The sequence below is a fragment of the Mercenaria mercenaria genome, chromosome 1, assembly GCF_021730395.1.
Source record: "Mercenaria mercenaria strain notata chromosome 1, MADL_Memer_1, whole genome shotgun sequence".
Taxonomy (NCBI): domain Eukaryota; kingdom Metazoa; phylum Mollusca; class Bivalvia; order Venerida; family Veneridae; genus Mercenaria; species Mercenaria mercenaria.
The window spans coordinates 113,873,166-113,898,876 of NC_069361.1; the positions used below are offsets into that span (position 1 = coordinate 113,873,166).

The following is a 25,711-nucleotide window of genomic DNA, read 5'->3' on the forward strand; positions in this document are numbered from 1 at the left end:
AACACCCCAAAACACAGCAACCACCATGACACCCAGCATCAAAATAATCACTTATTTGATACTGTAAGTGGGTAACTATATAACATGCTAACTCAAGGGGAACAACCCAAAACCGCTTAACTGTAAATAAAGATGTAGCAGTTATTTCCCTTTCAATTGGTGCGATTTTGACAGACAAACAAACCTAAAAATGTAAACTGGGAGGTCCCGGGGCAAAAAGACCCGCGAATTGTAACAGTCTTAAAAATAAAGATGATGATGTTGCGAAGGAACACCAAAACGTTACAATAACAACATCAGTGATTGTCATTCGATATTGATATGGTAACATAAACTGTCTGAAAAAATGAACTGTGTATAATTCACTATGACAAAAAATAACTAGCTGTAAGTACTGCTGGCATTAATGTTTCCACGCAGGTATAATTGTCAATGCTTTTATGCAATGTGGGATGAGCACAATTAATAATTTCGTATACACATGAAACAATCATGTATCAACACTACAAATAGAGCTGCTTTTAAGAAAAGGGAATGCCTCCCACAACTGCCTAATCATCTAAATTGCAAGTCAAGCCTTTATATACAGATTACTAACAACAATTCAAAGGCCCAAACTCCGCTTTGGCTCATTATCGAACTTGTCCGAGGTCTTACGGGCACACACATTTTATACAAATTTGGCGAAGATCGTGATGGAAATGTTCAACTTGGAGTGGGGCCAATAGCAAAAGAGCTGATTTTTTCGGTAATTCACGGGCCGTAACTCCAAAATGCCTGAACCGATTTGGCTAGGTATCCAACTTGGCCCTTTATGGTCAAACACATTTTGTTCAAGTTTGGTGAAGATCGGATAAGAAATGTTTGACTTAAATTGCGGATAAGAGCAACAAGGCCGATTTTTCGGTAAATCAATGGCCGTTACTCCAAAGTAACTCCAATATGCCTGGACCGATTTAGCTAGTTATCGAACTTGGCCGAGGTCTTATGGTCAAACATATTTTTTCAAGTTTAGTGAAGATCGACTGACTTAAAGTGCGGACAATATTTGTGACAGACAGATACACACACACACAGGCCGGAGTAAATCAATATGTCTTCCACACCACTGTGTGATGGGAGACATAATGAGCATGTTGCCTTATTATCTAAGTAACATAGTATTCCTTTTATCGCTTGCCAATCTGATATATCTACATAACCCTAACTGAACAGATTTTTTAGTACATTGCAATAGTTCGACAAATTTATGCATATTTGGTCTTTCATAGTAGTACTTTTGTATACATTTGCTACGATATTCATTATAAAAGTTACATTTCAAAATAAAATGAAACTCGTCCTCAATATCGTGGACATTACAGAGTTGACAAATTCTTTGGTTTCTCTCCAATCTATCTCTACCATATCTTCCAGTTTCTATGCGCAAACTATGTGCAGATACCCTAATACGGGTTAAATATTGTCAAGTTCTTTTACAAACAATTTTTTCTTGATAACTTTCCATACCAAATACAGGTTTAATATACATATACAGAGTATTTAATACATTGTTGTTTGCAATATCAGAAACCAATTTTGCTTAAAACAATCTATAGCCCTTTCTTTAGATGTTAGTAAAAACACATTTGACTGATAAGCAAGTGGGTTATTCCATATATCTGAAAAAACATATTCTTCAAGCAAACATTTTACTTTGGAAACCCAATTTTTAACACCTTTCTTACATTCATTTAAAGCATTGTCATACACTACATTTAGTAAAATATTGTTTGTATGCAATCATTTAAACCAGTACTTGATTATTTGAACATATCTATTTATGTATAAAGGGTATCTTCCCAATTCGCCATAAACTGCCGCATTACTGGCACTAAGTTTAACACCCAAAATAGATTTACAGAATTTTAAGTGGATCCTTTCTAGATCCTTACTTTTGGAAATCCCCAAACTGGACAAGCATAATTTAAAATAGACCCAACAAATGATTAGATTAGAACCAAGTTATCTTTGTTTGATTCAAGTTCAACATACGGACGTGAAGTATGAAGTATCTAAAATTGTAAATTTATAATTATAAAGAGGTAAATAAACATTACACATTCGTTTTTTAACTAAATATTAAGTGTAACAAAGTATTGAACCCCTAATTATGCTGTTTATGGCGAACTTGGCCGCGTAACGTTGTTATCTATTTGTAAGCATAAGTTCTGATTAAAAGTGATGAAAAATAACGAATTACCTATTAACCGCATGCATAATGATATATGAGCCGTGTCATGAGAAAACCAACATAGTGGGTTTGTGACCAGCATGAATCCAGACCAGCTTGCGCATCCGTGCAGTCTGGCCAGGATCCATGCTGCTCGCTTTGCTTTCAAAGTCTATTGCAATTAGAGAAACCGTTAACGAACAGCATGGATCCTGACCAGACTGCGCGGATGCGCAGACTGGTCTGGATCCATGCTGGTCGCAAAGCCACTATGTTGGTTTTCCCATGGCACGGCTCATATGTAAATATTTGGCTAGCAGAATAAATCCTGTTATAGACCAGCTCGAACTGGCGATCATAAGAGTGTTCTTTGATCCTAGCGTAAATCGTTACAATTCGTTAAAAAATGTATGAGATCAATTTACTCAAGAATGGAGATTTTAGATATAAAACTGAATTTTGTATTTAGACGTTATATCACATGACAACCTAACAAAACAACTGATCAGTTTACGGTTATATTCATATAGTTTAGAGATAGAACTAGGAAGATATGTTATTGTAGAAAGGGATAACAGATTGCGTAAATTATGCAGTTAAAAATCTATTGAGTCAGAATATCATGCCATAATATGTTGCCCAAGATACACTTACATAAGATCCAAATTCCTGGGCTGATGTTCATGGCCTGCTATGCAAAATTTTCAGGTATTAATGTCATCTAATAGTAAAACTGCAACTGATTATCTCATTGGTTATCGAAGCTTATATTTGGAGAATTCCAAACGTCGCCGGTTACTGTATTTCTTTGTTCGGTCATATCAACAAGTAAATAAAACCCCTCTGCCACCTACATTTATTTATTTTGTTTATTTTATGTTGTTGTTTTTTTGTTTCTAATGTATTCCTTGTAATAATTATATAATACATAAATGATATTTCGATTGTAACGGTTTTAAGCTTTTAAGACTAACAGAGCTTTATGATACATTAAATAGGCATTTTCGTTACTTTTAAATATATCATTTGAATATTCAAATTGTATATCATGGCATAGACTATCTGCCTTCAAATGTATTGCATGTTAATTGCATTGGATGTAAGCCTTCCTTGGGCTATATTGTTCTTTTAAGCATTGAGATATATTGCATGTTGATGGTATAGTTGTAAGTATTGAGATACATTGCATGTTGATGGTATAGTTGTAAGTATTGAGATACATTGCATGTTGATGGTATACTTGTAAGCATTGAGATATATTGCATGTTGATGGTATACTTGTAAGCATTGAGATACATTGCATGTTCAACTTGATGGTATACTTGTAAGCATTGAGATACATTGCATGTTGATGGTATAGTTGTAAGCATTGAGATACATTGCATGTTGATGGTATAGTTGTAAGCATTGAGATACATTGCATGTTGATGGTATAGTTGTAAGCATTGAGATACATTGCATGTTGATAGTATACTTGTAAGCATTGAGATACATGGCATGTTGATGGTATACTTGTAAGCATTGAGATACATTGCGTGGTGATTGTATTGGTTTTGTAAGCCTTGACATATATTCCATAATGATTGTATAAGTTGCAGTCCTTAAAGATTTCTATATCTTAAGCATTTTTAATATTATATGTTATATTATCTAGAGGTATGTTACCTCCTTAGTTGAATATGACAAAGATATTCAAATATTATCGGTATTAGGTCACTAATAGTAATGTTTACAAAATGGCCTTTGCTTGGTATATTCTGAAAGGTAACCGTGTTTTGCACTATTTTGCAAATTTTAAACAACTTTTACCGTGCCGTTTTTTTTTATAAATTTTGAATAACTTATGGTATCTCCTCAAGCTCAAGTAGAGACAAATTTCAAAGTGATAGCCACTATCCAAAACGTTTGCAGAGAACTCATTTCACCATTAATTTCAATAGAAGAATCATCAAACTATTGGTAAACAATTATAAAACACAAAATAAAAATGTCAATATCATTTTTTCTATGGTGCCTCAAGTAAACGGATTTAATGAGACAGAAGTCATACTTCAACATTGAAAAAATAAGGTCGAATGATGTGTTTCTGTTTTGAATTTTGCTTACTCCATTTAAAAATAACCTTAGGGAAGACGTAAAACCTACCTAATTTTCTTCCACAACATATAATCTAAGAGTGAAAGCAAAATAGAGAACTTTCACCGTGCGTAACTCAATATTTTTTAAGATGTGTAACTCTACCCCTTCTGTTTAAGTAGTAAATTCTCTTTGAACACCAAAAAGTCGCTTATAAGATTCATCTTTTTCCATTTTTGTACAAAACATCAATAATAAGTCTTGAAAGAAGTAAAAGCTTACTAGTAAAAAAGGAAAATAAAGAAAAAAAATTTTGGTCCCAGTAGGGCTTGAACCTACGCCCCGCTAAGAATTGCAGTAAAAGTAGGTTTATAGTAGGAATTAAATACTCTTCAAAAAGGAGGTTCTCTATTAGTGACCTAATACCTTAAATATATATTACATCGAAATTATAAAATACCTAATTAGCACACTATGTTTAGGCGGTTTGAATTATAATGTTTAATATTTACATGAAATCACATTGATCTGATATGATCTGTATGATGACAAAAAGGAGCCATGCAGCTTTTTGTCGGAAATATATATTTTATTGTCTTTTATAAGATTTTATTATTACCTCCACTGAAAGTGAAAATATTGAAAAAGCTGTGTATTTTCTTTTAATTTTCAACAATGTATCATGTTTTATTGATCTGTCTCTGTTAAAATGTATTTAGAATTAATCATGCATAGACGTACTTTATAGGTTTAACAACATTTGAAGTCACACACAAGTTGAGTGTCTACATATTAGCGTCGGTAGTTAGTTTGACCTAACTGCCACCTTCATCTTTGTGAATAAAGATAACGCAGCTATTTGAACATTTTGACATGTCCAACTAGATTGAAAATAGAGCATAAAGAAATGGACGTGTTGATAGCGTTAGGTGTCGGAGCAACTTTTAAAGCTTCTGCATTAACATGGATAGCTAGTGCAAGGCAAAAACAGTATGTTGGGAAAATATCACGAATAAACGTGTTTCCGCTAAAATCCGCGCGAGAACTGCAGAACGTTACACATGTTAAGCTAACCAAACACGGATTGATGATACAGGGATTGAGCGACAGGTAAGCTTTATCCATGTTTGCGAACTATTATGATACATGTATATGTCATAGTAAGTAAAATAATTTCAAAAATTTAACAGTGTTACAATTACACAAAAGAAACTTTTTAATTTGTTATTATGTTATTTGTTATTACTATGCTTCATAAGCACCGGCATTTATCAATATCAACTTCTACTTCCATAAATAAATGCACGTGTAAAACATCGGTCAACATATTTTTTCAAAATAATTAAGAATGCACATAAAGTAACCAAACAGAGTTATTAAACATCTGTAACATGATGCTAAAACAGATTTTCTTAAAAGACAGAATATTGTATATGCTCTAGAAGGAACCTTTTGCTAAGCTAAATGTTGTTATGTTTACACAGTTCAATAATTAGAGCGTGAAATTTGCCAGTTTGCAGGTTTATCGATATTTTAGTGTAAAGGGAAACAACTACAATGGCACACGAGGCTTAAAATCAATACTGTACCCACTTTCGTTCAAGTTCGAAACGAGGGTTATGTTGGGATTTTGCGCAATACCGTTTGTTACAGTTAATAAGTGTTCAGTCTTCTGTATGGGTAAGATTATTTTCAGTCTAATGAGATGAAATCTATCATTCTGGCAGTCTGCTGACAAGAATGACCCGACTGAAGTATCTGAAAACTTAAATCATGGCAAAAATACATCGATTATTCAACTTGCAACATTCACGAAACATTTTCTCAAATTTAAGGCACTGGGTTGTTACTAAAAATGGACAAAGACAAAACTTGGGCTTTATACCACAGTTAACGCTTATACGGACTAGTATTGAGGGGGACAACCTTCGACTGGATGCGCCTAACGTGGAACCACTTTTGTTACCAATAACTCCAGAAATCAACGAAGAAAATATCGTCACTGTTTTGTAAGTGGTACATTCATACAAACGTATTTCTAGCAGTTACTGATATTTTAGTAAAACATCAGTTTTGACCATGATAAATACAAATAAATGCCGAGAATTTAAGAAATCGCAAAATTGAGCAAAGTTTCATATTTTTATTCCGAAGGCGTTGCTGATCTTAACATGAATATCCCTTTTTTTTTAAATGTGACTGCAATATTGTTTTCTTTTGAATATAAATATACATTTTGTCCCATTTCCGATAATTCCTTTCTCAAATAATATTTGTCATTGGCACATACCAGAGAGTATTATTGTTTGATTACCCCCGCCCTCCCAGCAGGAGGGCGGGTTTAGTACTTTTCTAGCCATATTCTCTATTTGGACAATATCTTTATCTTCCTAACATAAAATTTAAAACCTCATGGACTTTTAACCTTGCAAGCTTGATAGAGATCAGTCAACATGTTAGAGAGAAATTATATATAAAAAAAGAAGAAACAGATGTTTCATTATTGTTGTAAGTGAATCCAAAAATAGCAAAATATGATTCTATACTACTAGATAGTGTTCACAAAATGCCGTTATCCTTAGGCTGAAAGAAATACAATTGACATAATTATTTTTCGTCTGTTTATGTCAAAGAAATACTAAACATATAATGTTTTCACCCTAAATAAAATTATTATTGCGCATAACCGGATTTATTCTTTCGAAAATGTATCAAATACATAATATCTTTATCCTACCTGCTAGTGTGAAGGAATTACCCCAGTCAGCTATAGATTGTGGTGACAAGGCTGCTGCATGGCTATCCAAAGTCTTGGGGAAGGACAATTTAAGATTACACCACTCGGCACCAACAGTCGAGAAACGCCTTTCCCACAAGGTTTCGAAAGATTGGCCGACACTGATCCAACAGCATGATGAGGTTAATGGTCACAATTAACAGTATTAACTTTTACGTAAACTACACGCTCATATATCTTGCATCACGGCATTGAAACCTGACCGCACATATACATGTATATGCAGAATATCATATTTCTTCAGTTATACATTTACGGATGATCTGAGAGGACTTGATGTTGAGCTTAATCACTGTTTGTCTGTGACCTACTTGATAAAGGAAACTCTTTATATAATCCGGTCGGGACAAATTTGAAAACTCGAGGATAAGAATGGTGATATATTGATATTTGAAAAGAGCATATTGATATTTGCATTTCTTTTCTTAGAGCAGATCTTGCAAGTGATCGTTTAAGTACTTCTTTCTCCAGAAATTAAATGCACAAACAGTTGTATATTGATGGTTTGCATCATTTACTTTTATGGAACTTGAAGTTATTTCTGTATCTGCATATACCGTTAAAATGCGCGGATGATTAATATTTATAATATATATAAACAAGTATATTTTTATTGCAGGTAGCGTTCCAAGATTTCGTGACATGTATGATAATGAGTGAGTCATCAATGGACACTCTGAACAAACGGTTAGAGAAGCCAGTTTCACCTTTACAGTTCAGACCAAATCTGATGATCGAAGGAAGCCAACCATTTGACGAAGTAATTGCCAAAAACGTTGCGCATATCATATAATATTAATTATTTAATCGTTAGCTGCATGTACAGAAGAAAGACAAAAGTAATCTGTGCAGTAAAAGCCAATCAATTACACGTCTGATTCATTTGAAACCCGAGTCTTCATCGCTTAAATCTTCTGTACTCGGACCAGATTTTCAAATGTCGTGTTTTTGAACAACTTTTATGCTAAGAAAGCCAATGCTGGCGGAAAGAAGATTATTTTGTTTTACTCATAAACTTCAGTGGTAACACAGTGCTTTCCGTCATGGTGCATTACTTATCTTCATTTTCATCACCATATTTATCATCATATCCAATCATATTCATCATAATGTTTCACATCATGTTCATCATCATGTTCATCATCATATTTATCATCATATTTCCAATCATACTCATCATCATGTTTCACACCATGTCTATCATTATGTTCTTCTTCATATTCATTATGCTGTTCATAACTATAATCAAGTAAATATATACATTTTAGGAATCATGGCAGAATGTATACATTGGTGACAAGGCTGCAACACGATTTGTGGATAAATGTACAAGGTAAGGCTTTAAAACTATTTTACATTAATAAGGAAAATTAAAAATAATATGTAATATTCCTAATTTCATAACGGATGCATATTCAAGGTTGTAAAACACGTTCCAGAACTATGAAGCTGTATTCTGTGAATTAAGAGTATAGTTATGTCGCAATACATGTTTTTGCTATATTTTAAAAAGTATGGTCTTTTTTTCTAACAATCTTCGTTTTATTTTTATCAGCAATGCTGCATTGCTTTATCTCATTATTAATTATTATCCCCCGCCGATGAAATCGGGAGGGGGTATTGAAATGGCGTTGTCCGTCCGCAGCCATTTCTCAGTAACTAACAGGTAGAATTTCATGAAACTTGAAATAAACATGAACCAACATACTGCGATGATGCCCGTCAAGTTTTTTTTTTATTGATTGGTCAATTTCCCTTAGAGTTATTGCCCTTGATTTAATGAAAAATCCACGCATATGGGAAAATTAGACCCATCGATTTTTCACACGAGTGAAAATATTTTATATAGCGCAAAGAAGGAACCCTTTACTTTATTTAAATTCATGGAAAAAGTATTATAGGTATTTTAGCTTTGCAAACGATGTGATAATATTCAATGCATTGTCTTTCTTATGAATATTTTATTTTAAGAATGAATTTAAAAGAAAATGGTCTTATTTGCGTATACTTTATGTCTGTCTATCTACAATTAGAAATATAGTAAAATATGGATAATTTGCTGAAATTTCTTCTGTTTAACAAAGAATAAATAGAGTCTTATGTGTGCTTAAAGACCTTTGCAAACGACTTAGTAATCTATATTCATTTAGCTATTGTTTCATACTAATTTCAGTTTTCTAGGTGAAGAAGAAAATGGTCTTTTTTAAGCATTTTGCAGATGAGTATAGGTTTGTTTTCCTTATCGGAAAGACTCGAACATTCTCGTATGTTTCCGTCAATTCTTACGGAATTTAAGCTCCTTAACGGTAAAGACTGATATCTTCTCACCCGCTAAACAGCACACATGTACGGATTTATAAATTAGTGGACGCTCCATAATATGATTTGTTTACAGCCAATAGTCAATTTTAAACAGCTCGAGGATCGAAGTTCAAAATTTAAAAAAGAAACGTTGAAATTTTAGGCGGCATTTTTGGGCAAGTTAGAAGTAGAGAATCAAAATTCAAATTTTGAAAGGATGATGTTGAATTTCGCTTACAATGAATTTCGCACAGACTAGGAAATCGAAATTAAAATAAAAAGAATTCGTCGAATTTCGAGGCAGAATTGAAATTAGATCCAGCAGGATGACCGAAATTCAAATATTTTTAGGGGAGCGGTCGTCCAGTGAATAATGTGTCGGCCGTTCAACCCAGGGGTCGTGGGTTCGAGCATCCGTGAAAGGGGTCACGACCATGACTTCTCATATGACACCAGTACTGGGTTTTCCCGGAAGCTGGCTGTTTAAAAGATAGCTTCACATTCAATACCAGTTTTAAATTCGATTGCTTTAAAAATTCGAGCATGCTTGAAATATAATACCGAGAATAATCTATTTAGATTTTTAACAAGGAGCTGTGTTCCCGGTGGCATCCTTGTCGATACAAAGCAACCTAAGTCCAAAACGAGGTCAAGTTCAAGGTCAAGGTCAAACTGAGGTCAGGTGATGTCTGAAGACGAGGAATGGTCACAGGTTACATCTGCATTAGTATCAAGCCATTCTAGTAAGGGGCATTGATGCTAGACGAAACGGTCCCATTTGGTTAACATCGAACGGATGGACGGACGGACGGACGAACTAACGGACGGACAGGACAATCACTATATGCCTCCCGCATCAGTAGATGCCGGGGGCATAAAAACTTGAATTTCTATATATCCGATATTGCACGATTTTTAATCTTTGAATCTTGAGCAGATCGCAGTTTCAGTATTATACTGAAATTCAGCTTTTCAAAATTTGAAGTACGATTTTCGAGATGGCTCGACACTAACTGCTTGCTCGATATTTGACTTTTTCATTTCAATATCAATCTTGGAACAGGCTGTTCATTCAATACGAGATCGAAATTTGGTTTTTGGAATATTATTAATTTCGATCATTGAGCTGTCCCGAAATAAAAAGCTGTTTTGCAATTTGACGTTTTTCAATCTTCAGGTGTAGCTTAGGATCAAAATTCGATAAGTTATGAAGTTGAATTTCGATCTTCGAGCTGGCATAAAATTCTAAGCTAGTTGGACACCGCTCACGACATAATAATAAATGTGCAGTTATTTTATTTCTTTATCATGAACATCAAAGAAAGTGTTATAAAAGCGAGTTTCCATCTGATTGTAAGAAAGCAGAAATTACTTTTGGAAAGTCATTGTTTGGTTTTATAATAATGTGTTTGTTGAGAATACCGTTATAAATGGTATTCTGATTAAACCACCAACAGCCATTTAGGTTTCTATTTTCTAATCTATCTTTGCAATCACTGTAAATTAGGCTTAACAATATCCCTAAATCCATATGATCAAAAGTATTAATGTAACGGTACATTGGCGAAGAAGGGTTAGACATCGGCCTGAAATACGGAGTAGGCCGAAAACTAGCGAACAGTCTCGACAGCCGATTTACCTGGCCAAACGTATTATCGGCTTTTGTGGTGATTTTCACGATGGGTCTAATTTTCCCATATGTCTGCAGCCATTTCTCAGTAACAAGCTGGTAGAATTTCATGAAACTTGAAATAAATATGAACCAACATACTTCGATGATGCCTGTCATTTTTTTTATTGGTAAATTTTCCTTAGAGTTATTGCCCTTTAATTGTTTAAAAATCTACAGATTTGTACATAACAAACCAACTAATTGGTAGAATTTCATTAAACTTCTTTCATTCTTTTCCGTGAACATTTATTATAAACATGTGAAGCTGTGTACCCACATCTGGTCACCACCTTGCCTTGGTCACACCCCTCCCCCCTCCCTAAATTTTTTATAATAATTTTTTTATTCCTTTTTATTATTTTTTTTCAAACCTTCCATGAATATTTATCAACATGCAAGGTTGTACCGTTCCCCCGCCTCACTCCTCCACCCAATCATGCCCACCACCCCGATCATGCACCCCCCCTCCACCAATTTTTAGCCCACCATCATTAGATGGTGGGCTATTCAAATCTCTCTGCGTCCGTGGTCCGTCCGTCCGTCAGTCCGTCCATCCGTCATCCCGTCCGTCCGTTAACAATTTCTAGTTATCGCATCTCCTCAGAAACTACTGGGCGGATTTTGACCAAACTTTGTCAGAATGATGTTTTGGTACCCTAGTTGTGTCCCCCTGAAAATCAGACTGGTTCAACAATTTTTTAATGAGTTATGGCCCTTTGTTTATTTTGATTTCTAATATTATTTTATATCCAGTGGCCCTCCAAGTAGTTAATTGGTTTTTTGTGGCCTTACCTGTAGACTGGTCATAAAGTCTGCAGACGCTAATGAGATAATCATTCAATTTTGTCCATTATTTTCTTATTACAACTCAGCAGTGAATGGACTACCCTAGTAGATTGATGATTAATTTGTTTAGTACTGAAATTTCTGGCTTTAATTATTAGTTATAATATAAGTAATTATATGTGCATTCTTTGTTTCCATAATAAAAAAATAATAATTGCATATAACTCATTAATGATGTCATCTCTCTTGTTTAGGGTATGGGTTTAATCATTAGTTATAAAATAAATAATTATATGTGCATTCTCTGTTTCCGTAATAAGAAAAGAATGCATATAACTCATTTATGGTGTCATCTCTCTTGTTAGCTTTTGTACTGAGTTACTTCCCCTTAAATTCCAAGAATTAGTCTATTTTTAGAAATTCTATTTTCTATTTTTAGATTTTCAATATTTTAGGTATTTTTCTAACTTTCTTATTATTAGTCCTACGTAAAAAGTAAATACATTTTTCTGTGGTCACATGTGTCCGTAAGACACTTTTTTGTATTAATTTTTAGTGTATCTCTAATATTAGATATTTTTATATTAGTCCTGAAATTTGGAACATTAAAAAATGGCTCAATGGTGGGCGCCAAGATCACTCTGTGATTTCTTGTTTTTTTGTTTTGTTTTTTTCATTTTAATTTCCATCAGTATTTATAATCCACATGTGATGTTATGTACCCTCACCCGGTACCCCCCCCCCCCCCCCCCCCCCCCCCCCACACACACACACACACACACCACCGAAACAAAAATAAGCATTCATTTTCTGTTAAATTTATTTTGACTAATGAAATTATTTGCTCCTTAGTAACATCCTTAATTTTTTGCCGGATATATTTTTTTGCCAGGTTCATCGAATTTGCTTGTTAACTGACAATGTTTTAGCGCTTATTCATGTCTATTTGTCCCGTCGTGTGATTTTAAGACATAGATGTAATGGTGTCTAAAGGCATAGTTATAAATATATAATTGTTTTGCAGGTCTATTTGCCATGGTCTAAATGTACTTGCTTTGCATGTCTGTTAACCATGTGCTAAAGGCAAAGTTGTGTAAATGTAGTTGTTTTGCATGTCTGTTTGTCATGGTCGAAAGGTATAGTTGTACAGTCAAATGTAATTTTTCAGCATATTTATTTGCCGTGGGCTACATGCATATTTGTTGTGGTTTGCGTGTAAACTTGCCAAGTTTCACAGACGTATTTGCTAGGTTTTAGTTATTTTTGAAATTTTATGTTGGTCTAAATGCTTATCAGTATATGTCTTGTTTGTAATCTTTTATGTCATATCTTTTTAAGTGTTTTAAGTGTTCACATGTGTGTTTGATATAATTTCTTAGGTGCCAAATAGTTACCATCAATCCTGACACTGGATCAAGGGATAAGGAAAATCAACCGCTGACAGAAATGAAAAAGTAAATCCTACTGTATACATTTTAGGTTCTCTTATCCATAATAATTCGTTGAGCAAAAGCGAAAAATCACTTTTCATATTTATTTGTTTAAATGCATATTCTGGCTGCCATAATTAGTTATAATATTATAAAGCCTTTTAGCTAGTGTAGTGATATTGATAGTATGATAAGCATTAACAAACGCAACACATTATATTTATTTGAGTCCTACAACATGGTGCTCTTCATATCACCCAGAATTACAATACTGAATAGCTTGGGTATCCCTGACAAGTTTTATACAAATCAAACTGCTTAAATCACAAGAATAACAAATCAAAAGGCAAATGAAGATAGAACGTGACCACCACTACCAACACGTTAGTATTTAATCATGTACCGAAAGTACCGGTGTACCGAAATTTCGTGAAAATGTACGGAAATTGCTATTCTATTTTCGCTTCCAGTTAAGTTAAAGAACACACATAAAATACCCATGAAGACAGATGCGACTATTTTATAAGGAAACTTTAAAGAAAATAAACTGGCTTTAGTATTCTTAACGTAATGAGTTTTTCCGTTTCGAACATTTTTGATAATTTTAACATCATTTTGTGGATTTGTTTGCACATAACGGTATATTTGTACTCACAGTTACCGATCCCCTGGCATACTAGCTGCGTTAAGAGCTTCAAATGATAAAAATTGAGCCGCGCCATGAGAAAACCAACATAGTGGTTTTGCGACCAGCATGGATCCAGACCAGCCTGCGTATCCGCGCAGTCTGGTCAGGATACATGCGCTTTTAAAGCCTATTGCAGTTAGAGAAATTATTAGCGGGATCCATGCTGGTCGCAAACGCACTATGTTGGTTTTCCCATGGCGCGGCTCAAATACTTCTTTAAGAGTATGGTTACAGATTTTGCTAACATCAAAACTACATAATTGTATTTATCTGAAACTAAACTTTCAAACTGTATTAAACCACTTCAGATTTCGATGTATGGAACCTTATGGTTCATTCAAACCTGTGATGGGAATACATACAGCGGTCGAGGCGGAGGGGGAGATCAAGATTGGAGACCCAGTGTACGTCATCAGAAAATGAACATGGGATAGAAAGATCCTAATGTTGCTGAAATGTTTTCCTGCTGTTTCAATATATATTGTAATTACTTCTATATTTTGTATCAGTTCATTTTTTCTGTGACAGGTTTTCTTATGATATGGACATTAGACCTCATATGGTCCAAAGGCAGCTTAAATTGCACTGACAAGTATTATAGAAGCAATGCCACAACATAAACGCAGTATTTAAGTTGGGACACAAGTAAACTTACAAGTCCCTAAAACATATAATTGTTGCGAACTGAACAGTAACTATGTGAACATGAAATAGACTTGTTTGTGTGTATAAACTGCACTGCGAATAAGATTAAAATACCACACACTAATAAATGTAGGGATAACGCATGTGTTTTTTTTTCGTGTTATGACATCTGTTTAATTCCGAGGGATTGTTTGGTTCTCGAGTACGATAAAAAAAAGTCCTCGCAGTAAGGGTTATCGACGTAAAACGTTTTACAAAATATCCCAGTAATGTTAAAAAACTTGTCTTTATTACAAATATTGGATAAAATCAGTAAATTTCTGTTACCGTAGGATTTTCATATTTCTTTAAATGATCACGTACACTCTTGATGTATATCTTTTATATATAAATGAGATGGTCGATAATTCTGTAAATATGAGCTGACAAAAATGACATGCATACGATCTATAAAAATGAGAGTCCGTTTTAAGCCGACTATTTGAATAATAAGGAGGGCTGTTGCATTCACCCCGGTGTCGGCGTCTGTGTTTGTGAAAGTTTTTTATAAAGTCCAATATCTTCTTTATTACTTAAGATAATTGAAACTTGCTATACTAGTAATATTCATTGGTGTGACAAGTTGTGTACCTGTAAATGCAATGTTTCCAGAACCATGCCTCTTTTAACTTAGAAATCTTGGTTAAAACTTTTATAAAGACCGATAAGTTTTTCATTGCCTAAGATATTTAAATGAAATTTGCTGTACTGGCTCATATTGGCAATGTGCATAAGTGTGACAAGATGCATAAGTCTGTCTTTAGAATTGCTAGAGTTGTGCCTCTTTTAAACTAAAGTAGAATCTTAATTACATAAGATATTCGACTGAAACATGGTGTACTTTTTGAGAATGTTAGTGTATATTAGTTTGACAAGATTCGTAATTGTATCTGCAGAATTTCCAGATGTAAATTTTGTATGCCACTTTTTAACTTAGAAGTTTTGATTAAGGTTTTTCAAACAGTACAATAAACATGGTTTTAAGCATTATAGATATAATGTTAAAACGTCACATCCATCATTCAGGTAATAACAGAAGTTTATGTCATCAACTCCCATTACTCCTACTTGAATTTTAACACACTTATCCCCCTTTTTATTGAAGTTTTCTTGACAAATTGCTCTCTCCAGTCAATGCAAATATTGGATCGAAACATTAGACAAGTCATTGAAGGAAATATTATTTTAACTGCTCATATATGAGATAGGTGTTTGGACAACCTGAATAAGTATATTTCATCCCTTTAACCCGCAATTCTTCAAAGCACTATACATTTTAAGTAAGGTCGAGATCTTGAGTAATGCCTTACCACGTGGTACAGACTAAATTTCTCTCAAACGCTTCGTTGTCATCAGCAATCTTGGCCTGAAAAAAGTAAGACTTTTTTAAATTAATGAAGTGGTCAGAAACTTATGCACATGTATTATTCCGTATCCGACTTTCACATTCTCCGGTGTTTATAGACAGCCATGAGTGCGTTGAGCTGCATCTAAGTTGGAAGAATGCTGAATTGCCAGACGAGAAAATTTCACAGCAATAGTTTTGGGGTGACTATCTACCAAATTCCTTCAAGTTAAAAAAACATCGCCGCCAGTTGGCGGGCTAATTGTCTCTATGGCTGTGATGAAAACTCGAAAACGATTCTCTGAAACAGCAGCTTATTGCACAGAAATGTACCTTGGGTGACTCTCTACAAAGTTTAAGAAAAACATGTTGATTCGTTTAAATATAGCTGACGTGGGGCAGGGCTAGTTTCCTCTATTCAGCAGCAACTTTTAGAAAAAAACCTGAAGGTCCGATGTAAAAATGACTTCACAGAAAAATCTCTTAGGTTACCTGCACTGAATTCCTTTAAGCCATATTGATTGTCAAGAAAACATGGCCACCAGCGGCATAAATAGTTTCATCTTTATGGTTAAAAAAAACTTTTTTATCATCTCCGGCGAAATTGCTTGAGTGGTTTTAAAATAGTTTGACACATACATTCATTCGGTAATAATTCTATGCAATTTTGCTGTGTTGAAAAATATAAATGCCAAGTAACGCTTCGCCCTTTCGTTATGTTAGGCCATTCCTAAGGAAATGGTCAAAAAGATGTAAACATGCCACTAACTGCAATGTCAAGTAAGTCTGATAGGTTAATTACAACCATATGGTTTTGACCATGTTTAAAAGGATAATAGTATTTAGTAAAACAATTACATAAATATGAATGGTGATGTTCCTAGAGGATGATAGGAATACATTATTACTTGTGGCAAGTCAGAAAATTTATTTTAAATATCTAAACTCATGAAATAGATGTTTAAACTTTTGCAGGTAAACCAACTTATCTAAAAAGAACTATAAAGATGACAAGTTCAGCTATCATAAGTTTGGTTAAAAATAAGTAGTAGCTATTAACATCTTTCTGAAAGAAATGACCCGCTGGAAGTGACCTTGCTATGTGTTCATATGTAGTCTTGTTCTCATCTGATGAATGTCCGGGGATCTCTTAGTTCATTTGGATTGTATTACATATTTAGATAGACTGGCATCAGTCGTTAGAGTCATTGAATGTAAAGCACCTGGCCATAAAATCAATCCTCTCTGATACCACTTTCTAAAAAAATTTACAATATCTCTTGCCTCTGTCTCTAACGTTGAGATGAGCCTAGAGAGAAAATGTTTTTCTGAGAAAATAATTTAGTGTCAGTGTGAAGAAATTAATATTATTACAGACTATTTGATCTCAACAGACTTTGTAAGTCTAATATTTAGAGAACATAGATTTAGATCATCTTTGTTTAACATCTGTATATCGTTATAAAGATTGCAAGTCTGTAAAAACTCCTTTTTGTCTTTCTTCAGATAGGAGAGAAGTTGAAGCTTGCCAGTAAATAGTGCGTGTCCAAATTTTATATGTGCAATACTGGCTCTTTTTCAAATAATAGGTTTCTGTAGGTCTGTAAACAACAGATAGTTTAGATGTACATGTACCACAATAATTGTATTTTTTGTAAGGATACAATATGTCAATTCTATAAGTTTCAATGGTACTATATCAGAAAGTATAATTGTTATAGAGACACAGCGGCACGGTGCATGTCAATGGGTGTCTCATCAAATAATGACAGGAAGAGAAAGAGAAGCGTAATGAAACAGTAACAGGGGCGGGGGCGTCTTATCAAATGATGACAGAAAGAGAAGTGTAATAACACATTCACTGGTATCGACGATCTGTATGTCAAACGGTTTCTATATCTTACTTGTCTGTTTATCTCTGTAAGTTAGTTATGTGTGTTTGTGTGTGCGTGCGCCGTGTGTGTGTGTGTGCGTGTGTGTCTTTTGTACACGAGTGTCTGCGCTGCTGTGGTTTACGTTGTAGGGTAACTGTGATTAAGGAACGTAGCATTCCCTTTTGAATATTCATCCTTTTTCCACTTCCTTCTTCAGCCCCCCCCCCCCCCCCCCCCCCCCCCAATTTTCTACCCCCTACACCTTCCTCCCCACTTTTTCTATATTTTGCATCAAATTAAAATGTACTTGTTGGATTTTTGAAGCAACCCGTCTATAATATTTTTCCGTTACAGCTTCTTTTTGTTGTGGGCCTACTTTTCAAATGCGTATCTCTGAGGCTGTTTTTGTGGTGCTCTGTGCTTCCGAGAAATCTACCCTTACCTATTATCTTTTGGAATACGACAGCGGTGACTATGATAGCTTGCGAGATTCTGTTAAAAATCATACATGGGATAACTGTATTGATGTAGATGTCAACAGATATGCCAATATATAATAACAAACATATCTGACCTTACATCTTAGAACGTTCCTAACAAGATTATTAAAGTAAGACCCCTTGATGTACCTTGGATTATAAATGACATAAGGAGAAACATAAGTAAACGCAAACGGCGATATATATAGGCCAAAAGAACCCTAACACAATGTCATTGGCAAAAATGCAGAACAGTTCAAAACGAAACAATATTAAATGCAAGGCCAAATATTAATACAATATTAATACGCAAGGCCAAATCGAATTACTTTCTTAACATTTCTGACAAACTCAAGCGTGCTTCTCTATCGTCTTAGGACTGATAGAAAACTCTTAGAGCTTTTATGTCTAAACCAAATAAGAATAACATTCCCCGTCTTCAAGACTTTAACACCAACCAAACAACATACTCCGATAAGGCTAGTCTTAACGATTGCTTTGTACAACAGAGGAATATTGACGACGGCAATAGAGAAGCACCTGACATTGGTCGTCCCAGCTCCTTGTCCTTTTTATCCGATCTATTACTGCACACAGTCGAAATCGAAGATGTCCTCAAATCAATACAAGTTGAGAAAGCAGCAATGCCAGATGGTATCAGTAACAAACACCTATTTGAAATTTCCCAAGAGCTGTCCTTTCCTCTTTGTAAATTATTCAATGCATCTTTACAAACTTGTACACAGCCGTATATTTGGAAAAAGGCCCGTGTAACTAACTGTTATTTACACGAAAGGTGATGCATCACTTCCAAGTAACTATCGACCAATTTCTCTTTTAAATACAACTGGAAAGTTGTTCAAACGACTGGCATTTAAGCATGTCTTCAACCATCTTCAAGATAATCAACTTTATAACTACAGCACAGTCCTGTTTTTTCCTGGTTACTCTACTGTCAGTCAACTTGTTTTCATTTACGACACACTTTGCAAAGCTCTTGACAATGTGCTGGAACTTTGTGTCGTCTTCATCGACATAAGTAAAGCCTTCGACAAAGTATGGCACAAAGGGCTTCTATTCAAACTAGAACATGCAAGTATTACTGGATCTTTGCTCTGTTAGTTTCGAAGTTATCTCTCAGACAGACGTCAACGGGTTATACTTCTAGACACCCAGTCATCATGTGCCCATGTTAAATATAACACTGAATCCAACAGAGAGGACCCGCAAGCTAAGCTCAATAGGGAGAGTGCCGATCTACGGATCGCGAGGTCGTGAGTTCGATCCTCAGGTGGGCCGTATGTTCTCCGAGACGATTCGATAAAAGACAGTGTGTCTGAAATCATTCGTCCTTCACCACTGTTTCATGTAGGGAAGTTGGCAGTTACTTGCGATGAACAGGTTGGTACTGGTACAGAATCCAGGAATACTGGTTAGGTTAACTGCCCACCGTTAAATAACTAAAATACTGTAGAAAAACGGAGTTAAACCCAAAACAAACAAACAAAAACAACAGAGAGAGAGAGAGAGAGAGAGAGAGAGAGAGAGAGAGAGAGAGAGAGAGAATTGGGGTGGGGGGGGGGGCGGTGTAGAGAGAGAGAGAGAGAGAGAGAGGAGAGAGAGAGAGCTCCGAATCTCACGTTATCTGCGACTTGAGGTACAATGTACCCACCGTTTACCCAAATGTCGTTTGCTGTTGTCGCAAACAAACATAAGTAGGTATGCTCGCAGTGTTTAATTTTGGCGGGAAAGGTGCTCGTGCGTATTAAAGTTATGGTGTTTTATTAAATGAAATAGAGAGATGTACATTTTTTCTATATATTCTATATATATGCAGAAATCAAAGTTCCGAGGCTTATGTTAATTACTAGTAAACGCATTTAGACTTAACTAAATGAAGAAAAAACTGAATTGTGATCGCCACGAGCTCGAAACTACTGTTAATTATTTCATGAAACGTTTTGGAATATGCACTGTGATAGGGACTGTAAGTATGAACATAATTATGAGCACGTCGAAAGCTAATGTTATGAAGCCAAGCCATGTAGCACAAACTAAATACTTTTCATATTCTTCGTCATCCTTGGCAATCTTGGCTTAAAAGCAAAGCAGAAAGGCAATAGTTATTAATCTACCACTGTCCAAGGAAGCTCTGATACATGGAAGGTTTCGAGTCTATGAAAGCGTTTAAGATGCAGTACATATATAATTAGCTGGTGCATTGCACCGGACACTCTTTTAAACGTGTGTATATTATATCTGACCAATCTTTTATTTCTATTAACCAAACAGGCAATATGACATATTTCCAGCTTTATTTAGTTTATACTAATTTATTTTAGCTCGATTGTGATGAAAGTTTTAAGTTTTTTTTAACCACTCTCGAGTCCGCTTCTTGGAAAATCCAGTACTGGTGTCATATGAGAAGTCCTGGTCGTGACCCCAGTGTGGCTCGAACCCACGACCCCCGGATTGAGCGGCCGACACCTTAACCTCTAGACAATCCCAGCTTTATTTAGAAAGGAATACCGTTAAATCTGTCACATGAGTGAAGTATTCATCCTTCCTTTAACATAAAGCTTTTATGGCGGACAAGTAATGATAGAACCGCCACCTAAACATCTCGGGTACTGATGTTAAATGTCATCTGACGTCAAAAAATCAAAGTTATACCTTGTTTACATATATTATAGCATAGATTCCGATTGGCCAGCAAAATAAGCAGCATGAAATCCAAGCCAACACCTCCGCCTGTTTCAAAGTAAGATGAGGACGTTGAGTGGGTCTCACGGATCTGGGGGCCGGCTGTGTTACAACCTGGATTTCAAATAATAATAACAATAATAATAAAAAAACATACAACTTTAATGGTTGTCGAAAAAACAGAAACGTGTGTACAATACTCTTTCTGTAGAGAATTAAATGTTTGGAAGTACAGAATCCAACTAAGAGAAATGATAATCAGACTTTTGAATAATTCTGTACATGAGATGAGATGATGTTCAAAACCCCTCGCGTTCTTTGGTAATGGTTTTGATTTAATCTACTTTGTACATGAAAGACAAATTAAGCACATATAATCACATGTTTGAAGTTAATGCGTTACACTAAGATCTAGAGAGTATTTCATCTTAACACGAAATTGTTTAGAATGTAGTATGGTGGCTGATTTCTGTCATTTCATGTAATACCTAATTTGTCAAGTTTTCGTGTTGTCGTGTTTTCGCCTCTAATTTGTCGAGTTTTCGTATTGTCGTGTTTCCACCCCGCCGACACGAAAACACGAAGGTATTTGTCGTGTTTTCGTGTCAGCGGCGCGAAAACACGACAACACGACAAATACCTAATTTGTCGAGTTTTCGTGTTGTCGTGTTTTCGTCCCGCCGACACGAAAACGCGACAAATAAAGGGCGCCGAAACGACATATTTATACCCGCCAACACGAAAACTCGACAGATAAATCTGTCGTGTCGGCGCCCTTTAAACGTCGAGTTTTCACGTAAAATTTGTTGTGTTTTCGCCCCGCCGACACGACAACACGAAAACTCGACAAATTAGGTTTTTGTCGAGTTTTCGTGTTTTCGTGTTGTCGTATTTTCGCCCCGCCGACACGACAACACGAAATGGCAGAAATCAGCCACCATAATGTAGGTGTGTTGGGTTATGCGCAAAAGATACTTCAGAAATAAACAAGGAAATTCATTTATGCAAGCATTAAAGACGCCGCCATGTGTTGTGTCTGAAGTACATTTATTGCAATATGAGAAATCACCTAATCATTACTTTATTAGTCTGACTAGCTACAAGTTACCAACATTAGCACATAAAACAATATATGTTATAAACTGTTTAAATAATGAAGAATAAACATGATGGAAAAGTATTACCATGCAATATAAATCCTCTACTTTCAATGACATTGACATTGCGAGTAGGTGGTCCCTTTACATACAAAACTAAAGTAATTATTTCACTAACTAAGGTCAGCACCTGTGAAAAGTTCTTATATGCAGGAGCGTGTGTATGAAGTTTCACAGGAATGCAGTTTGTTGGGAAATGAGGACATGTTGAAAGACAATTATTTCAAAGTTGTGGTTCACAGAAACCATTATTTTTATTATTATGTAATGTAATGAGTGTTTTCTATTTACTGATGAAGTTTCATGGACCTTAGTCACCTACATTATAGATTTCAGAATGCAGATTATACACAGCATTTTACTGTTTCCGTTGCCAAAACAACCAAAAATTTTGTCCAAGAAAAGAATGATATAACATGAATAATCTCTATATTGCTCCTAATCACAAAGCATGAATCTTTCTTATATACTCTTGGAATATCATAGAATTCATTTTTTTTTCGGACGAACGATAAACTTGAAGTCCTCGTTGAACCGTAAGCTTACTAGGAATATGTAAGTGTCTAGATACAAATCTAATATTACAAGAAATAATAAGCATAATAACCCACTGCCAAAGTGTAGAAAATATGTCGATGAAAATGGGTGTTTTTTAAGTCAGGAATGGACAGGTACAAAAACTATCTATTAAAGTAAAAAAAAAAAAGAAAAAAGAAGCAAGTAACAAGATATATTACAATCACAGCAACTTCCTAGTCATACAAAATCAATGAAAATATAAATTCAACAAGGAATTCTATTTTAAAGGCACTGATGCTTTGATAGGCTTTTGATATTTCGATCTAACCACATTTAACGAAGTATTAACTTGTCACTGACAAATTCAGCCAAATGCTCTTTAGCCTATTGCACACCTTAGTTGACAGTGTATATCTGTAATAAATGAGTATATGACACATAAGCAGAAAAAAAGAAAGAAAAAAAAAACAAACAAATCAAAAACAAATAGAAATAGGAATTTGCAAAAATGTACGCATTCTGAAATTACATCAGTGTACCTATCAACAAAGAAAATAAGATAAAATGTTTAAGGTTGAAAATAAGTTAACAGTGGCACTTTCTTCGTTCATTTCAACATATATATGCTTATTTATTCCTTTATTTAGTTTGTTAATACGTTTTTTTTTTCAAGGAATTTTATGCAGGCAAATTGTAATTTTCCGTATTTTTATTTTTTAATATTCTCTTCGAAGTTTACTGTAAAATACATGAACGCTCCCTTGTCCAGGCGATTCACGCGTTGCAGTATGGTACATTTGCGGTGTGTTCCATTTATAGAAAATGAGATAGGTAAGTAGGTCATGCTAAGATCAGAATAGAAAACTTGACTTACAGAGTAACCTCCCTTATCAATAAATCGGATCAACATTTTGACGAAATTGTAAATAAAAAAGTATTTTCTGTTCTACAAATAAAGAGAGGAAAGACAGATATCATTGTTTTAAATCACATAATAAATTGCATTACATACATTTTTTATATTTTCTTTTTGCCATATTTTGTTTATTCACTAAAATCTATTGTGCAATATCGTTGATCCTTTTAGAAACTATTCACTGTGTTCAGTTTATCACTCCGAAACCATTCATTATCATCTCTACAGGGTCCGAAATAAAAGTGTATCCCATATACCCGACGCCGCCTTCTGGGCTGCGTCGAATGATAAACACATTAACAACATTTGCTTTGCTTTTCCTTTTACCTGAAGAACATACATTATATGGTCCTGTACAGAACATACGTCTGGGGACAGGCTATTGAGATCAGAGCCTTGCTTTCAACATTTTGAAAGAAGAAGTTAAAAAAAATTACATGTATATTAAACCTGGGATCCCAGTATTCGAGATGTGATTTTGTAAGCTTATAGAAACACATTAGAATTAATTGCTTTTCCTATTTTTCCATTCAAAATTGAAAAGCGTTTGTAACGGGTACTGGAGATAAACTGCCTTAAAAATAAAACTTTATATTTAACCTCGATATGCTCATACAGTTATACGCTGGAATGACGTCACGTTAACGTGCGGTGACGTCAATGTTTTTGTTGCGGCCAAGAAAGAGCGCTACTATATTTTATCTACTGTTTTAGATTAAGGGCATATTAGAATCGAAATAATTTATAGCAAAAGAGTTTTTTAACAGTATTTATACACTCTGGCGGTAATACGTCATACAAATAATTTCACTCGGGTTGTGCCCTCGTGAAATTATTACGCCCGACGTATAACCGCCCATCGTGCATAATTAGTGTTAAAACACTCTTTTGCTATAAATATTAAATCATAGAAATACTTACTAAAACAACTTACCCGAGTCAATCCTATTTGTTTTATTTACATCGTTAAAGGAATTGTTTGTATTTAACATAAACAGTCACCTTAATCCCATTAAATATCTACATAAATGAAAAGCACATACCACAGTGGTTGGCTCTGGAAAAAAAAGAGAATAACATATCATTCCGGATACAGGCCTTCAGTTACACATATAGGTATGACATGTTTTACTTTGTGCCTTTTCGTCCTGTCGTTTTCGACATTTTTTGTTTACCCAAACTATTATCATAATAAGTTGGAACCTTTTAAAAATCGTAATATTACAGATCGAAGCGTTGTTAAATCCATGTCCGGCTTATTCAACTACCCGCATTCGTGACTAAAGCGACAGGTGACAGTATTATGGCTCTTTTTTGTGCCCCTCCTTGTATTATTTCATTAACAGCGGGTACCTGGGTAGAACCACCGATCTACCGTAAGCCAGCTGGTTGGCTTCCTCACATGAAGAATTCAACGCCCCGAGTGAGGCACGAACCCATATAGGTTAGGGGCAAGTAATTCGAAGTCAGAAACATAAACCACCCACTCGGCCACGGAGGCTCCGTATTATGGTTGGTCGACTTTCTGAACACAATGAGTAGATGCATTTCATAGGCATCTAATTTCAATTTATTATTCATGATTATGATACTTGTATGTTGATCATGCTACCTCAGTTAGACCAGAATTATCTTATCGTACATTTTGCACGTGCTTCTTATGTGCTGTCGGATTTCTGTAAATAGCACAAAACTATATGTATATCAGATTTGCTGACTACTTGAAAAAAAGGTAAGTCTGTTAATTTTATTTTGGAGAGGTGCTTTTAGGTTTGGGAAACATCATATCATTACATTATCAAAATTTGCAACTTACTAAAATTTCAGTTATAACTTGAGGAAAAATATCAGTGAGCAACGTAATCTGCAAAGCATTACAGAAGCAAACTGAAGAATTTTCATTTGCAAAACCCTGTTCTCTACGCCTCTGAATTCGAAAATATTTGAAAAACTATTTGCGGAAAATATCTTATTAGCTTTTATGTCACTGAATGTCAAATTCATAGCAAATTATTATTTCTGCATTTATAAAATGCTATATTGTACAGCGTGCCACTTAACGGCAATCCTAC

General features: G+C 34.8%; 2 protein-coding genes across 5 annotated transcripts in view; one reads left to right on the forward strand and one right to left on the reverse strand.

Annotated features, from left to right (window-relative positions):
- LOC123525263 (zinc finger protein 79-like) overlaps nucleotides 1–25,711 on the reverse strand; it is a 65,634-nt gene that overhangs the window by 20,226 nt on the left and 19,697 nt on the right. The window contains exons 2-3 of one of the 4 annotated variants that reach the window (XM_045304171.2): nucleotides 21,018–21,161; nucleotides 15,957–16,012 (exon numbers count right to left, since the gene is read on the reverse strand). The gene's annotated coding sequence lies outside the window, so the exon portion shown is untranslated. Of the gene's footprint in view, nucleotides 1–8,309; nucleotides 8,325–15,956; nucleotides 16,013–21,011; nucleotides 21,162–25,711 lie in introns of those variants that run through there. The other 3 variants (XR_008366667.1, XM_053521149.1, XR_008366668.1) reach the window with 3 other exon arrangements.
- LOC123525302 (mitochondrial amidoxime-reducing component 1-like) lies at nucleotides 5,070–14,750 on the forward strand. The gene is made up of 7 exons (XM_045304245.2): nucleotides 5,070–5,398; nucleotides 6,124–6,297; nucleotides 7,033–7,207; nucleotides 7,705–7,845; nucleotides 8,354–8,418; nucleotides 13,224–13,298; nucleotides 14,271–14,750. Exons 1-7 carry the CDS (start codon nucleotides 5,196–5,198, stop codon nucleotides 14,383–14,385), a joined length of 948 nt encoding a protein of 315 aa, XP_045160180.2. The 5' UTR covers nucleotides 5,070–5,195; the 3' UTR covers nucleotides 14,386–14,750.